The 16,421-nt window shown below is 31.7% G+C and overlaps 2 protein-coding genes across 3 annotated transcripts; one reads left to right on the forward strand and one right to left on the reverse strand.

Moving 5' to 3' along the window:
* Positions 1-224: 224 nt before the first annotated feature.
* LOC105346312 (protein YIPF3) lies at positions 225-7,190 on the reverse strand. 2 transcript variants are annotated; one of them, XM_011454840.4, is made up of 12 exons: positions 7,110-7,190; positions 5,558-5,627; positions 5,196-5,281; positions 4,659-4,765; positions 4,109-4,154; positions 3,679-3,771; positions 3,404-3,535; positions 2,868-2,990; positions 2,550-2,673; positions 1,800-1,877; positions 1,196-1,337; positions 426-481 (listed from the first exon to the last, which is right to left on the reverse strand). In XM_011454840.4, exons 1-11 carry the CDS (start codon positions 7,143-7,145, stop codon positions 1,213-1,215), a joined length of 1,020 nt encoding a protein of 339 aa, XP_011453142.3. In that variant the 5' UTR covers positions 7,146-7,190; the 3' UTR covers positions 426-481; positions 1,196-1,212. The 2 variants fall into 2 exon arrangements, with proteins under 2 accessions (XP_011453144.2, XP_011453142.3); XM_011454842.4 differs by lacking the exon at positions 1,196-1,337 and having other exon boundaries at positions 225-481.
* A 174-nt stretch (positions 7,191-7,364) lies between these two features.
* LOC105346314 (protein Hikeshi) lies at positions 7,365-13,661 on the forward strand. The gene is made up of 4 exons (XM_011454843.4): positions 7,365-7,526; positions 9,637-9,766; positions 11,588-11,692; positions 12,825-13,661. Exons 1-4 carry the CDS (start codon positions 7,497-7,499, stop codon positions 13,148-13,150), a joined length of 591 nt encoding a protein of 196 aa, XP_011453145.1. The 5' UTR covers positions 7,365-7,496; the 3' UTR covers positions 13,151-13,661.
* Positions 13,662-16,421: the final 2,760 nt, after the last annotated feature.

Here is a 16,421-nt window from a genome sequence, read left to right on the forward strand (position 1 = left end):
AATATTGTATTAACTCCTTTTTATTTCATTGAAACAACTTGCATGTATTTCGAACTACCGGTAATGAATTTTTAAAAAAAATGTTAAAATCCTTTGTATTAGAATATTATTAAGTGAATGAAATATCTCCAGCAACAAATATTACTGCTTTTATAGAATATAAAGCAGCAGAAACGCCACTTCAATCTATATCCTTGAATCTTGATAAACAATGAACAAAATGATGTAGATGTACATGTATTTGGTTACATACCAACTTTAATAATTTAATAAAAACATAGTTTTAAATATATGATACAAAGTTAACAGTATGTACAATTATATATACATTTTAAAGTGATTCAATAATACATTTGACTCAGCTCCTCATTGTATGATACCATCACAGTAGGAGTTCATTAACCGACCTAGTAGTCATGTTTGCACAGAGATGTTGTAATATGGCAGGATTGTCTTCTTGATTAATTAAGGTCTCAGGAGTCTGAAAAAAAGTGAAAAACAAACCTAACAATCAAAATGGCTTAGTGCTATATACCCTGGCTTTTACAGTTGTTAATCCTCTACAAAAGTACATGCAAGTTAATCGATAAATCATAATTGTGGGTCATGAGACATTGACACTTGAATTTATTAGTATTACTTTTTACATCAACATTACATCACAGAGAGCTATCTAAATTGCTTATGAGAGAAATGTTTTTTCCCACAAATGCATATATCTTGATATTGCTCTTGGTTCCCTGACTCTACTCTTTAAGCATCTATGCCTTTCCACTTCTCGAAAAAGAATACATGTACTGTAAACCATTACTACTGACATTGTAATGAAGTGACTTAAAACTGAATAAAGTATAAACTGTAAAATAAAACAGCTTATAAAATGAAAGCAAATTAGAAAATAAACTTCAATCTACTTCTAAGCCATGTTATAAAGAGAATGAAATATATCAGCATGCAAAGACATACATACAAAATGCTGTACATGTATATATTTACTTAGTGCTTTCTGTATTCAAATTGTATAAATTTCATTAAGAAAATATTTTCATATATCTTAATATGATTGTTTTAAATACGTCCCCTTGACTTCTGAGGAAAAGATACAAAATATGAAAAAAGCTTGGTGATTGTTAATGTGAGTTAAAAATCACTACCATACTGCACAAATTAAATCCATCACCATAAAAAATCTAACCTGCCCATATTTGAGTGTCAGTGTGTTTTGTTAGCCCTGTCTGCAATAGCAACAACTGCCTTGGTAACCAATTTGGGAATTTTCTTTAAGGTTTTGCTGGCCATTTTCGACCCTTCGTGTACAAGTTTTGAGTTTGTTATGTCTAAAAAAGGAAACAAGCATGCACTCAACAAGCATGCTCACAGACTTAGGGAATTACCATTACAGAGGTGTTATCAGTTTTATCAGGAGATTACCAATGATTAGTAAAGGATTTTGAAATGACAACATTACAGTAAATAGATATTAAATACACCTGTAATTATCAATTTGTATCAAATCACTATAATCAAATCACCTTCTAAAATACCATGCCTTCACAATGAATACGTGTCAAGAATAATTTGAACTTGATTCGATAATGATGTTTTTTGGGGAAATAATATATGTATGATGATATCGTACATATATAACAACATTTTGACATTCAATTTCAATTCAATACATGTATGTCATTTTTCATGATAAATGATCAAACTAGCAAAGTTGATACTGCTTTTAGTAGCTCTATTCTGGAGATTTTATAAAGCATGTTCTGAAAACAATTAATGTCCTTATATCTCACCCTTTGAAACAGTCCTCACATTGTTTACAACCTCTGGCTGCTTAACAACAGGATCAGAATCCAAGACTCTTGAGAGATCTGTATAGTAGCAGGAAAATAACAATTATTAATTATTATTCATACAGATAGATCAAATGCAGTGTAAACAAGAAATCTCGGAGCCAATGCTCACTAGTTACACCCTCACTTTGATTTGAATATACAAAATAGGCAAATTTGACATTTAACAGGAAGTTGCGTCCGATTGGTACAAAATTAATCCCACAAGGGTAAAACAGTATACATGTACCTCCTCCTCCTTCGGAGCGGGAGTATAATTCGGAGCGGGAGTATAAAAATGAACTGCAGAATCTGATTAATACCTTATACAGAGACCTTTATTCAACAGAGGTACACAGAAACACCCGTACAGTGAATAATGGTTCATGATTACCCCTCCCCAACCCATATCATTTCAATTCATCAACTTCCTTTAAAGATAGGCAAATTTAAAAAGGGATTATTAATTTAAATAGTAAATCATGTTTTCCTCTTGTGTTAAATCAACATGAATGTTGTTTGGAAAAGAATAATCATTCACAAATTTGCAACAGAATTTTTTTAATATGGTGTAAGGTTCATGGTGAGATATATGTACTTTTAACTTAGAGCCCTGTAACAGGTTACTGCTGAGATATATATATATTGAATGTTAGGACAAAAAAACAGACACTTACAATACTTGTAGGAATCATGTGTCTTAATTCTTACCTTCAACAATCTGATGATATGCGAAATGTAGATAGAGAAGAAATAAAAGATGAATGGCGGCTATTGTACATGACAGAATCAGCCGCTGAGATTTCCCATGAGTCCTTGACAAAATCACTCCCACCTGCAAATTTACATGAGTTTGGAAATACTAGATATTAAAATACTAAAGGGACATGATTATAAGATGACACATAGTCACTTATCAGGTACAAGTAGTTTGATTTTCTTGAATACAATTTTCAATAAAATTATTAGATATTTTAAACATTAGTAAAATTTAATGCTGTTGCACAACCTAAGGAGGCATTGAGTTACCATTTTTAATGTGGACAGTCCACCAAATACAGCCCACAACAGGTAGAAAAAGAGATGGTCATGTGACGTGTGAATCAATGTTCCCAGCAGAATAACCACACAGTGACCAGCGAGTCCGTAACCCTGAAAAATCCAGAATTTACATCAGAACATAACTGAACAAAACTTAGTTTTATACCCTACCATACATCTATATATGATTCCTTATATTTTTTTATGAAAATAAAGTGAATTAAACACTGCTTCTTATCAGAAGTTTGCACTGCTTCTTAACTCAAAAGATATGTACTGTAGATTCCTTATTTTACGCAAGTACTTAATTCTGTGACTCAGCCGTTTTCAATCAAATCGTGAGAACATACAATCCAAATGCTGAATTTTTATCATAGTTTCATGTAGTTTACATATGTCAGAAAAATAAAAGCGTGATTTTAAAATTCACGAGATGCGCTTCTTGCAATTTTACGCGAATATTAATTCCTCATGTTTTATTAGGAATCTACAGTAATTGAAAATATCTTTCTTGAGTGTCTCACCAGCAATGATAACAGCTGGATGCTTGTGATGTGTGCATTGCAGACGTATGACAGGAACCACATAAGAGCCGCCGTTCCCCACCAGTAAGTGAAGCATACCCCAAAGGCTGTTCCCATCAGTGTACCTTCCTCCTGCATAATCAAAAATACTTCAATAGGGACAGTGTATTCAAAGATACATTTGCCTTTTAATATATGAGTTTTATTAAACTTTGCATTTCATTTTACTCAGGGAAAGAATTCTGTTTATTACACCTTGAGGCTTTGATACTTACAACTTTGTGTTCTGCAGCTTTCATTTGAAACAGTAACAGTGCAATGAGTGTAAAAACGACCATTAAAGGTCCATACAGCTCCCTATAGGCTCTCTACAAAATCGTATGCATGCATTCATTTAATATTTTGTAAATTTTAAATGCTGTTTTACAGGTTGACAATCTAAACATTTTATGGTACATGTTAAGACAATTACATGTAAATGTTTTCATAAATCATTACCTCACCATACATAATTATACAATAATAAAACGATTAAAATATTACATTGTATTTTTTCTCTTTCTCAAACAAATATTTGTCTGATGAATTTAAAATGCAACTGAAACTCTCTTGCATGGTTACATTATTTCGTTGTATCTAAGTTTGTACACTTTCTTTCATCCAAATAAATTATTTAAAAACCAATGTAAAGTCAAAAAATTTTACCTGTTTTTCTGATGATGGCATTCTTGGCAAAAAAGACTGCAGGAGTCTGAAATGAAATCAATTGGTGTAGGAATTTTACCAATACATGGCACTACATGTGTGTCTGGTCATAGTCTGATAGAACCAAATTTTCATCCGCTACACAAAACCATGTATTACAATAACTTATCTCTTGCAGTAAAAATCATTTGGTACTACCCAGTCATAGTTTTAACATATAATCAACTAAAAAAATCATACATGTACATACTCAAATCAAAACATGCGCAAAATATAGTTTGAAATCTACACATAGATTATACAGTCATGTAAAATACAAAGTATCCAAATAATTTGATTGTTCAAGTGCTTACAGAGTAAATACATGTCAAACATTTAATGTTTTAGCATAAAGGAGAACTATCAACAAAAATTAAGTTTGTAACTTTAAAACATCCTTTTTTTCAAAAATGTGTAAGCATACGTTGCTTCCTATTTGCAAAATCTGAAATATCCAAACACACAAAAATATTTAAAAGGTAAATAAAAACAAACTTTAATACCATCATACCTTGTTCGAACTTCATGGGGTTCAACATTGAAGTAAGGTCGCAGTATATCTATGTTTCCATACAAACTCCAGGCACGCTTAGCTTGTTGTGTCCCTGCATTCCATACCTTACAGAATCAGACAATAAATAATTTTATATTAAAAAAAGCATCAATTGAACTTCTGTGTGAAAATTTCACATGAAATTCACTTCACATAAAAATTAAGAGGATTTTAAAATCATATCCCATGGACATATCATGAATTTAAATGCAATTAAGTGAAAATTTCTCATAAAAATTCCTGTGGAAAAAATCATGTCTTTTAATTTTTCATATGTTGGATTGCATTTGTAAATGAGATTAAGTTAATAATTAAACTTCAGTCTGCATGGATATCAGCTTTTAGTTTGTGTTCAAGACAAAAATTACATTTTTTTTTGGGGGGGGGGGGGTGGGGGGGGGGGGGGGGGTGGTCTAAATTTTATTCAATTTCAACTGACAGCATAGAATGGAAAAGATACATGTATGTTATTTCTGGTATTGCCAATCAACATACCATCTGAGTGACATTGTCTGTTAATCTCTTCCTAACATCTTCTTCTAGTGAACCTTTGCCTGAACCATCTGTTGGTCCTCTGGACACTTCAAATTGAAAATTAAAAAAAATGAAATTACCTGGAAAAAATAAATCATTATGAAAAATTTATATAATCTATTCTATCTACCAGTTTTCATCATCTGAAAATTCAAGCATTAATTAATCTTTCTGTAAACAAAATTAACAAAAAAAATGATATAACTGCTATTTTGGATAATTGAAAAGCAAGAAGAGATAAAATAATAGACTAAAGTGCTTATAACAAAGAAACTTGTGGTACTTTGAAATGGATAATTGAATTTTCAAGAAACAAAACCTACTATCTGTTTCATAATCAGACCCATCATCCCGGTCATTTACATCACCCAGATCAATGATAGCAGATTCATCCTAGAAAAACAATTAAACAAAAACATGCATATAGTTAAAACATACACTTTATGTATACTTATATCTTTATTGTTGACAGTTTTTGTTTTGTTTTTTGTTTTTTTGGAGGGGGGGGGGATCGATTTGATTCTCCAAAACATATAGGAATTTTAAATAAGATTATTCTGTTTTTGATGTAATATACCTTAGTTAATTGTCAATATATAGCAAATATATACCATTGCAATTCATTTCTAATAAATGAGAAAGGTTAGTTATTGTTACCATATTTATTATACCGGTATGTATCTTGATATAATGTAATCTACAAAGGAGCTACATTGAAAGTATATGTTTTTATTTAATTAAATATTGATATTGATAATGATATAGAGCATATTTCAATTGTGTTCAAGGGCAGTAACTCTTCTTGACACTGAAATTATGATGCATTATAATCAGAGTTATCCTTCTTTATAAATTAGGGTAACCGGACCTAACCTACAAAAATGCCCCAATCCTACCATTTTTAGATGTCTGTTTTTATCTGATTGTGAATTTCATACTATTTCTATTAAAAAATCCGTTCTTAAATATGACACAAGCAAACATTCTTAGGATTCATGCAGAAAAAAATGATAAAATAAAAAAAATTCCCTACCTACCTAACCTAATTTTTTTATCAGTGTTACCCTAAACACACCAATTTTTTTTATAGGCCTTAGTGAACTCTGAGCAGTAATGTATTTCATGAATATGTATTTGAATATGATTTTATATTTTTATGCTGAAACTTATTGTAAACATTGATCATTTTTATGCTGATATCTATTAATTATGTAACAGGGTTTAATCCTTTAATCCATGTATCTGAATAAAAGAAGAACCCTTATGTGGAATTGTTTATCTTTGGGACAACCCAGTATCACATATATGTCACAATAAATTCCACATCTTTTTACTATTTACATCTGAGAGTTGATTATGCAGTATTTAACTGATCTTTGGTAATGTCATTTCTTTCAAATGATTTGACCACAGGGGCTTGTGTAGAAAAAAAAAACATCGTTAAAAAAGTGGGTACCTCGGAGGAAATTTTCCTCCGAGGTACCCACTTTTATAACGACGTTTCTTTATCTACACAAGCCCCTGTGATTTGACAGCATATGACTGATATGCTAGTATTTCTGGTTGTTGACTTCTTGACTATTGTAAAAGATGACATCAAGTTAATCATGTCATGAACTATGACAAGGAGTGGCTTATTGTGAAAACACTTGACCAAATTGTTTTTAACTTGGGTACAATCATCCATTTTACTATTCATACAGTACTGTGTATATATTTTAAATCGTGTCTAAGCTTGCTATACTAAAACGTCAATAATAGATATCTAATCTTAATATTTTAGGCATATCTTGTATCTTGACGTAGTTATTTCAATTAAAAGCTATTGAAAATACCGTAATTTTGTGATAACCAATAAAATTATCAAATGTTTACCTGCTGAGTTGGCCAACTCTGTCCCCTGTCAGCCATGTTGGCATTTGTAAAATTCCGGAATAAGCCCCCCCCCCCCCCCCCTCAAAAAAAGTCTCAAAGGACCAAAATAAAAATCGAATTTTTAATAAACAATGTCGATTTTCAAGAACAATTTATCTATAATACCACGTGTCCATGAGGGGATGCTGAAAAATCTACCATAAATCCATAATATATCAATACATCTTCGACCATACATGGTTTTAAATTTTACATAAATAAAGAATCGTAACAACGACTTAGATGTGTACTTTCGTTTTCGAAAAAAAAAAATTGCGTCTTAAAATAACCTAAACTAAAGTGATTTTTGGAGGGTATTTGTTTCATTACGCGTATTGTAATTTCAACATGTTCGGCCTCATTGTAGCAGGACGTCTTGTAAGTAATATATGAAACAACCGATCAACTTGTCATACATTAAAATTTCCTATTCACTAACCCTAACGTTACATTTTTATTTTATGCACATTTTCCTTAAGTTCCAAAATGAGAAAAGGATACAGAATAAGAAATAAAAATATGAATAAAGATTTATCCTTTGAAACAAGAGACGTAATTTTTTTTTATCTCTCTGGTTGAAGCCCATAGATCGTCATTTTTGTATCTAATTAAATTAAATAACTTTGCTTAAATAACTTTGCTTTGTTATTGAATATTAATGAATTAAGGTTAATATTTGAATATGATATTTTCATGAAAACAAGAAATGTCATTAAGTGAAAGTGAGACTGTCTATAGATCTCTTGCAATTACAATATATTTAAACATATATTATAAAAAAAATGACTGTCTGCGTGGCCTCCCAAGATGCACAACTATTGCCGCAGGCATAAAGATTTTCGGGAATATTCTATTTACATTACCACAAACAATTAAGAGCCTCATTAGGGAGGAGCAGACTAAGAGTTGTGAGTGTTACATGTACTGAAGTACTGACTCTCTGTTTAAATGTTATACATTTTTGAGGGTTACTCCATGAAACCAAAGGCAAACAAAATAAGAAATCAAACAAAAAAACCTACAAAATTCATGTTGAAATGAAAAGGAAAAATCGTTCCCTCCTGAAATCAGGTGTTTGATGGGACAATAGATATGTTATCTCAGTGAGATTATATATATTTCTTTAATACATTTTTTAATTGTAGAGTTATTGTTAAATTTGTTGCTCAACAAATTACTATCGTATCTGCTTGAAAGTACAAAGCGAGAGGTTTAAAATATCTACAAGGGCACTGAAGCTTTAAGATTGCCCTTGTGTCACTGTTTCTTAAAAAATCTTAAAAAATGGCTACTGTATTCTCAGTGGTATATACATCTTTTGCAGGGCTGATAACTTCTTATAGGATGTCTGGCTAAATTTTTAACGAGAGTTGAACAATTAACAAGTCTAGCGTTTACCAGTATTTTTTAACTGCATAGATTTTTTATAATTTGAAATTTTTTAATTTAAACTTTATAACTCCAAGTATATTGTGGCAAAATAGCTAGGATGCATTTTCACTCTAGTGTTCAAGCATTTTTAAAAGCTTTTTAATTCATTTAGCAGGCACATAAATGGTTAGATTATGTGGTTATTAATAAACATTATGTTTTAAACATGGTACATGTATTATATACAGTAAAATTAGCCATATTTTCAGTCCCCCAAAAGCCCTGTTTACTGTATCTTAGTATAAAAGCGTGTCCATATTGATTTGTTAACTGTTAAATATGTGTAAACACAATTTTTAATTAGGGATGTCAATTTTACTCGGTTGGCTTAGTTGATTAAATGGGGACTTATGGCGAGCGATAGTCGAGTACTCGATGATTTATTGGAAACTATGTCTTTTTCAAATTAAATAATGCTTCTGTCACATACACCTTATCTTAAACTCAAAAATATTTAAAAAGTTAATACTTAATGGTGGTATGTAGTAAATGTATTTGGTTTAAAATAAATTGAAAAGAAATTTATCTAAATATCCATAAGCAAATGTTTTAGCTTTTCCTTTTCTTGTGGTGCTTTCAGATAATTGCATGAGCTCAATTTCATCTTAAGGTAATCAAAATTTACCTGTTCCATGTTAAGTTATTGTCCCATGCCTAATCATTAATCAAAAATAAATGTTTGATATACAAAAAATACAAGAGATGAATTATTAACTGCTCAATGAAAACCAGAATACCAGAAACACCATTGGAACGGAGTGTAACTTACGGATCAAATTCTGAGGAAAGAAAACGGTTATTTTCAGCCTCAAAACTGCAGTGTTTAAAAAAAAAAGGGAATGAAATGTTTTGATTTTTTCCCCCATTATAACAAGTAATCAACTAAGAGTAAGATAATTTTAGTCGATGATCGTCGTGACCGAGCGATAATCAAGTACTCGAATACTCGTTGACATCCCTTATTTTCTTATTTGAGAGAACTATTTTTTTCATGTGCTTGCCTAACAGGGTACTTTATAAAAACATCTTTTCAAAAGAAAGTGAATTTCATCTGTAGGTGCAGACAGACATTACTCAGGTTTCAGAGAACCAGTTTTTGTTTAACATCCCGGATGCAGATGACATCAACCACCTAGTGATCTTCATGACCGGACAGAGTCCATTTCCAGACGGCCTCGGAGCAGCAGGTAATCATCTTCAATTTATACTGAACCAAACTACATTATAACTCGTTTAGTACGAACATGGATATAGCGAATTCTTGGATATAGTGAAGTTTTTTTGAGTCCCCAATAAAATTCTTAGCAAATCTTTGCAAAATTTTATGGCTATAACGAATTTGGATATAATGAATTTACAGACATAGCAAACTGATTTTGCGTCCCGGGGAGGTCAATAATAACGAAATTTAACATTTTTATAACGAATTTCTTTACAATTTAAAATGTTTGCACTACCATTTAACATAATAGTTTCAATGAATTTATTTTCATATAAATTTTTCAATTCACAAAGTAATGCATTTTTATTTTAAGCCCCAATTAGCAAAAATTATGGTCTGGTGAAAGAATACATGTATATCATATACGTAGTAGTGTATCAGCCCTGATACATGTGTTTTGGACTAGGTGAGACAGCAACCTGAAGCTAGGGCTGTATCGCCCTCGGGGCTGATATTTCTCTGCCTCAGCCCGTTGTAAAGGGGGTGTATTGCCCTCAAATTTGAAATCGATAAATCCCATATATCTCTGCTTTAAATTAAGACTAGTTTGTGAAATAACAATAGAATAACGAATAGATAATACAAAGCATCACCTTACACATCTGAATATTTTGATTTATTGCCGAAATTGAAAAATAATAATTCAAAAATAGCACCAAAGAGTGATATGTATCTAAGTAAGGTGAGGTAACCTACACAACGGTTGTGTATTTAGAACAATAGCACGCTTTATTTAGTATCAATCAACATTTGAATTATGGAGGATGGAATGGAGACTTAATCTTGGAAAACCAGAGATTAGACTCTAAAAATTAAGTGGTTGAAGTAATAGACGTTCTTATGAACGTTCTCAAACAACTTGCTATACCAACTTATGGATTTTTATGAACATAATATGACAGGAAACTTACGAAATCCCAGTGAAAGAATTTTAATCATTACGAAGCTGCGTAGAATTGAAGTTTTTCTCTCGATAAATTGAATTCTAGAAGATAGTGCATAATCTCAGACGACAGACTCCCTTCTAGTGTATTTCAAATAACGATCATTTGTCAACAAAGTCTGGCAAGTCTTAACACATATAAAAAGGAATAAAAGCAAACAAGTTTTGTAAACCCGATAAAAATCTAAAGCTTCTTCATGATAAATTAAATTCCTTATTTGGAATTTGAATAAAAGTCTTTGATTTTAGATATATGATATAAACAACATCACACTGTTGTTTTGATCTCGTCCCTGGTATCAGCCCTCGGATGGTATTGGCCCGCGCCCTTTGGGCTGATACCAGGGCCGAGATCAAAACAACAGTGTGATATTCTATATCTATCGAGAATTCGCTATAGTTATTATTACCAATTCTTTATACGGATATAACGAATTACGGATATAAGGAAGTAAAAGTCCCTTGGACTTCGCTATAACTGAGTTTTACTGCACTGATCAAGGGAGCCCCTGGCAAGCCAGGTGAGATGTATATTGAAGCACTCTTTCGAGATACTAGTATTACCTTGAACTTAGTTGTAAATGTATGGCATTAACAAAAAAGAATTGAAAAATTATTTTGTTTCTTTTTATCAAAAGAGTTAGACAAGATTATACTTGCCAGTTATTTGGAAGCAGTCAGTTCATCCAATTTCAAAAAATTTGCTAATGCATTGTGAATGTACCTCATTCTTTAGTAAAGTAATTTCTTCCTTTTAGTTAAGGGATTTAATAGATGCAATGAAATTAAATAAAAAAAATAGATCTTGATGTTGTGCACTATAAAGGTTTTTTTTTTTTGCAGTGTACTTTTCCTTCCCCAACCCACAGGGACAGGCCTGGGCTCTTCTAGGACATATCACCAACACAAAACCAAGTGCCATATTCAAAATAACCAACATCAAGAAAAGTAAGTTAAGTAATTCAGTTACTGTAGGTTCGTTATTTTATGCGAGTACTTCATTATGCAATTCTATTGTTTTGTATCAAATGGCAAGAATATAAAATCATGAACATCGTAATTGCCAAATTTTTATTTTTATTTTATATACAATCAAACTTCATTATCTTGAACTAGATGGGACAGTTTAAAAACTTCGAGATATCAGAGTACTTGAGATATTTAGGGTAAAATACTTTAAAAAATAAGTGGTTGGGACTTACAAATCACTTCGACATATGCATTGTATTTAAGATATCAGTGTTTGGGATATCAAAGTTCAACTGTAGTTCACAAAGATTAGAAAAAGAATAGTGAGATTTTAAAATCTGTGAGGCTGCTTTTTACAATTTTCAACATGTATTAAGTACACTAAACAGTTATTCAAAAATCATTTTAGTGTTTGTAATCACCAGTACTGTGTTATTTAAATGCCAACAGTGGTTATAGGCTAATAGTTAACATAGGTTACTCCTCTTTGAACACACAAATCCAACACAATGACTATTTGTCTGTTGGCAATTTCTGATGCAGTCATAATAAATGCAGGGGATATATTATTTATTTTAAAAACTTCTGTGGTGTTAAGAATTACATATGTGTATAAGTTTTATAATTAGGTTGAAAAATTCATAAATGTAGTACATAATAAAGAAAGATTCTCCCAATGCAAGATATTTTGCATGATTTCCTTATAATGGTAACGCATGATTGACTTCAGATTATAAAACTTGCCGTTCAACCTTAAAGAGAATGTGCTGGCTGTGTTATTTAGGTCAATTCTTCCATAATTAGTGTAGTTGCACTAAGTTCATCTCTGTCAACTGTTGACCAACCCAGTTACTTAGGATCAACACACTTCTAAATTTCATACAAATTGATTAGTTTTGGATTTATAAAAGATGTGCCAATTAACTGCACAAAATTGTGGCGCATGGATTTTAAGATCAATATTTTTTTGTACTTCTGAATTGTTGCATTCGAGCCATAGCTGGAAACCCATGGTCGTTCTCGCTTCTAAGTAAGAGAAGCGAGACTGACCGTGGGTTTCCAAAGATGCATTCGAGCATATTTCATTGCACATGTACATGTATCTTGACAGGTTCTTTGATGAACGAGAATCCATTTTCTTCCACCATGCCGCATGTCTCCCACATGGGACAGGTCGGGATTTCTGTGGAGCCACTAACCCAGTTGGCTCAACAGACGCCCGAGGCCGGAACCAGTGTCTCAAAAGTGGACTCGTTCGTGGAATTCTCCCAGAAGATGCTTGAAAATTTCTTCAATTATGCTACCTCTTTCGCTGTGACTCAATCCCAAATGACACCCAGCCCAAACGAGGCGTATGTAACAATGAATGTTGTTCAGAACTGGTTTCAGAATTTTCAGCGCCGTTTACAACAGAACCCATATTTTTGGAGACAATAGGCTGTGTCAGTGTCAAAGATGCGTGACATGAGAGCTTTGTAGCAATTCTTTAGCGTTGTTAGTTTTTTTTAAAGGAAGGGAGGAAGAGGTTATGTTTGAATGAATTAGTGGATGTTCATGCTTGAAAGATTGTCAGATCTGACAAAAGAGGCTGCCATATGGAATTTTTATCTATCAGCAAAATTTTTTATACTGTAAAACAGTCTGCTCTCTCGTCCCCTTTGTACTGGTTGTCTTATAAAGAGCACAGGTGACAATGGCCTGGTATTGAAATTGCTATCTGCATCCCCTAAAATAGCATAGAATTGTATTTAATTCCTTATCATTTTAGCATATAATGAATTTTAAGGATTAAGAATTAAGTAATTGCATGTGCACTGAATCTTAAGTGTTTTATATTATATAATGCATAAATTAATGCACAATCTAATTCAAGATTAAACCTTTCTTACTTAATATAAGTTGTCAGTGACTTGTTGCTGTAATTTGAATTTTGCATTTCCTCTTGGACTGTTTTGTATTGTGGTTACAGTACTAGATATCCTTTGACTCTAACCAAAGTTTAAACAGACCATTCTGTGTACTGAATCAATTTTTCTAGAGTACTGTTCAGTCCCTTGCATTGTGTATGAGAACCATTAATCTCTCTTCTGTAGTTCCAGTAAAGTTACTTTGTTGAATGGTGTACCGGTATAATATTTATAGGAGTTGAAAATAATACTTATTTATAGCAATAAGAGAGTTGATAAATACCTCGAAATAATGCATTGTAAGGCATGTTTTAACGCTTGGAATGAGATTTTAAAAATTTTACCTTTTGATAGTTGTTTATATTGTAAATCCTTTTTAATATTTATAGCAGACATTTAGAGATTCACACTTAAAAATAAAAATTATAGAAAAAAAAAATAGCTAGAAAAAGGAAAAATTGTTAAGTTAAATGCAGATAGGTTTGATAAGTTTGGCAATGATAGAATGTCAGAGTAACAATCAAATTGTCTATGACATCAAAAGTTGACTGGGGTTACAAAAATAGTTCTGCTATGACAAGCAGGTCACAGTTAGTTCCTTAAGTTGAATGCTGATAATTATGCGATCAAAAAGTTGTGAAGCCATTTTTAGAAACCATCAATGGCTGCATATTGTAGCCATTATTCACTTTTCATAGAGTGTATTTTCATCATGACAAAGATTTTGTAATTTTTTTCATATTTTTCTTGTACAAAATAATTAAACCGAACCATGAAAGGACACTGGAACATTGAACTGATAGGCTTTGTTTGATATGTATTGCTATAGTTCTAATTACACTGTTTATGAGTAAAGTATGAGCTTATGATTTGTCCACTTTATAAGTCCATCTGTGTGTCCATCTGTCACTCAATCTTTGTGTTCATCTATGTTATGTGGGTTTTTTTTATCTATTTTTAAAGAAATTTGCATTGTTCTAGTAATTAACCAAAAACAGTGCAAGTTATTGATATTTGTAGAAAAGTTGAATTCTGTTGGTTTTGTTTTTGTAATAAGACTTAAATTGCTGACTGTTATGACTTTTTAAAAAATGAATTATGTTTTCAGTAGCCCCATGCAGTATATATAATCTGCAGCTACATATAGACATGTAAACTATGCATAAGATTTGGAGTATCTGTATAGGTACATAGATATATGAAATAATTCTCTCATATTTTTGGGATGATTGCTGAATTTTGTGTCTATTTGTTTTGGAACAAAACCATTTACAAGCAAAATAAAATGAAAATGTGAAGTGTACAGTTTTTTTTCTGTTTTAAAGAAATTAAAACATCATTAAAATATGTTTTTTAAAGATTATAGAGAGAAAATATTGAGTAATTGTTACATTTCTCTCAAGGAGAGACAATAGCAACATTAACTTTGCTTTATCAAAATCCATCAATACAGCTGTTACTCTACTCACTTCCCCATATGTATTATGAATTAGAGATTTTCAATTACTGTATTGATTTAAAAAAAATTTAAGACAACATATTATGAGGATTTAGAAATAGAAGAAATTTAAAGGTAACATTTGTGAGATTTTAAGCCAGTCTTTTTTGTGTCAAGGTATGGAAAGCTCACCAGTCTTCAGTGTCAAAACCATCCTTCCATGTTGTTTATTGTGGCTCGTGAGGGCACCAGGAATGTTTTGTTTTGATAAGAAGAGTACATGCACTGCGAGCCCAGACACACTCTCTGGGCACTGTGACCCTTGTGCTCTGGGGTACCAGACACCAGTGTCCGCAGCAGTAATGTCGCTGACCTAAATTAGAAACCATTTGCATGTATATTCACCTTAATATGTTTGCGAAGGAGACATAAATCTCTTCTTGTCTGACATTAACATTCATTTTTGCACCAATGATACACATTCAGCGGTTTCATTTTACTTTTAGAAAATTAATGTTAAATGATGTACATCTAATACTAATTAAACACCTTTGTTTAATTTCGTTTCATACATGTTTACATTGCCTGCTCATGTGTGAATGCAATAAGAATTATAATGGATAATGAATATTGTTCGATCTTTTTCGCTTTAAAAGCGAATGCTCAAGTGAGCCACTTTTTTTGTTTGTATTGCACTGCATTTCACATAGCATATAGCTTTTAAGTTAGCAACGTAGCCCATAGGCCTCTTGTAATTATGTACTTATTTCCTCATAATGAAAACATTTAACACATGCAGAGTGCGTTATTCGTTTCAGTCTTCATATAGGTGTAAATCATCATTAGTGCTCTAAGTAACAAACACCTACTCGATACACGTAAATTTTTAACCCCACCTTTGCAAAATTATTGTCAATTGTTCAATGATTTTTTATTATTTACTCTATTGTTTTCATTTTAAAACAATACAAATGTGGTTCATTGAATAAACGACATTTAATGCAATAATTTGTTCAAATTTCTTTGCAAATAAACTTAGACCCATTGGATTATGATAATGTACAATTTTTTTTGGTGTATGGTGGATTTCCTTAACTGAAAAAATTTGGTTGACAAAAATTCTGTGCGTGCGTGTGTGTGTGTGTGTGTGTGTTTGTAAGGGGTGGGGTCTGATGAGTATCGAGCATTGAGTCTCAATGTGTACGATTTGTAAAAGACAAGGGAAACAATTAATCAAACCAAACTTTGATAAAAATTAGAAATTTTTACTTTCCACAAAACTGCGAGCGTTGGTTTTGAAATTACATAAATTATCAGCATGTAATACCGGGTATATATTTGTACCAGCGCTAGTTAATTATGT

This window comes from Magallana gigas, chromosome 5, assembly GCF_963853765.1.
Source record: "Magallana gigas chromosome 5, xbMagGiga1.1, whole genome shotgun sequence".
Taxonomy (NCBI): Eukaryota; Metazoa; Mollusca; class Bivalvia; order Ostreida; family Ostreidae; genus Magallana; species Magallana gigas.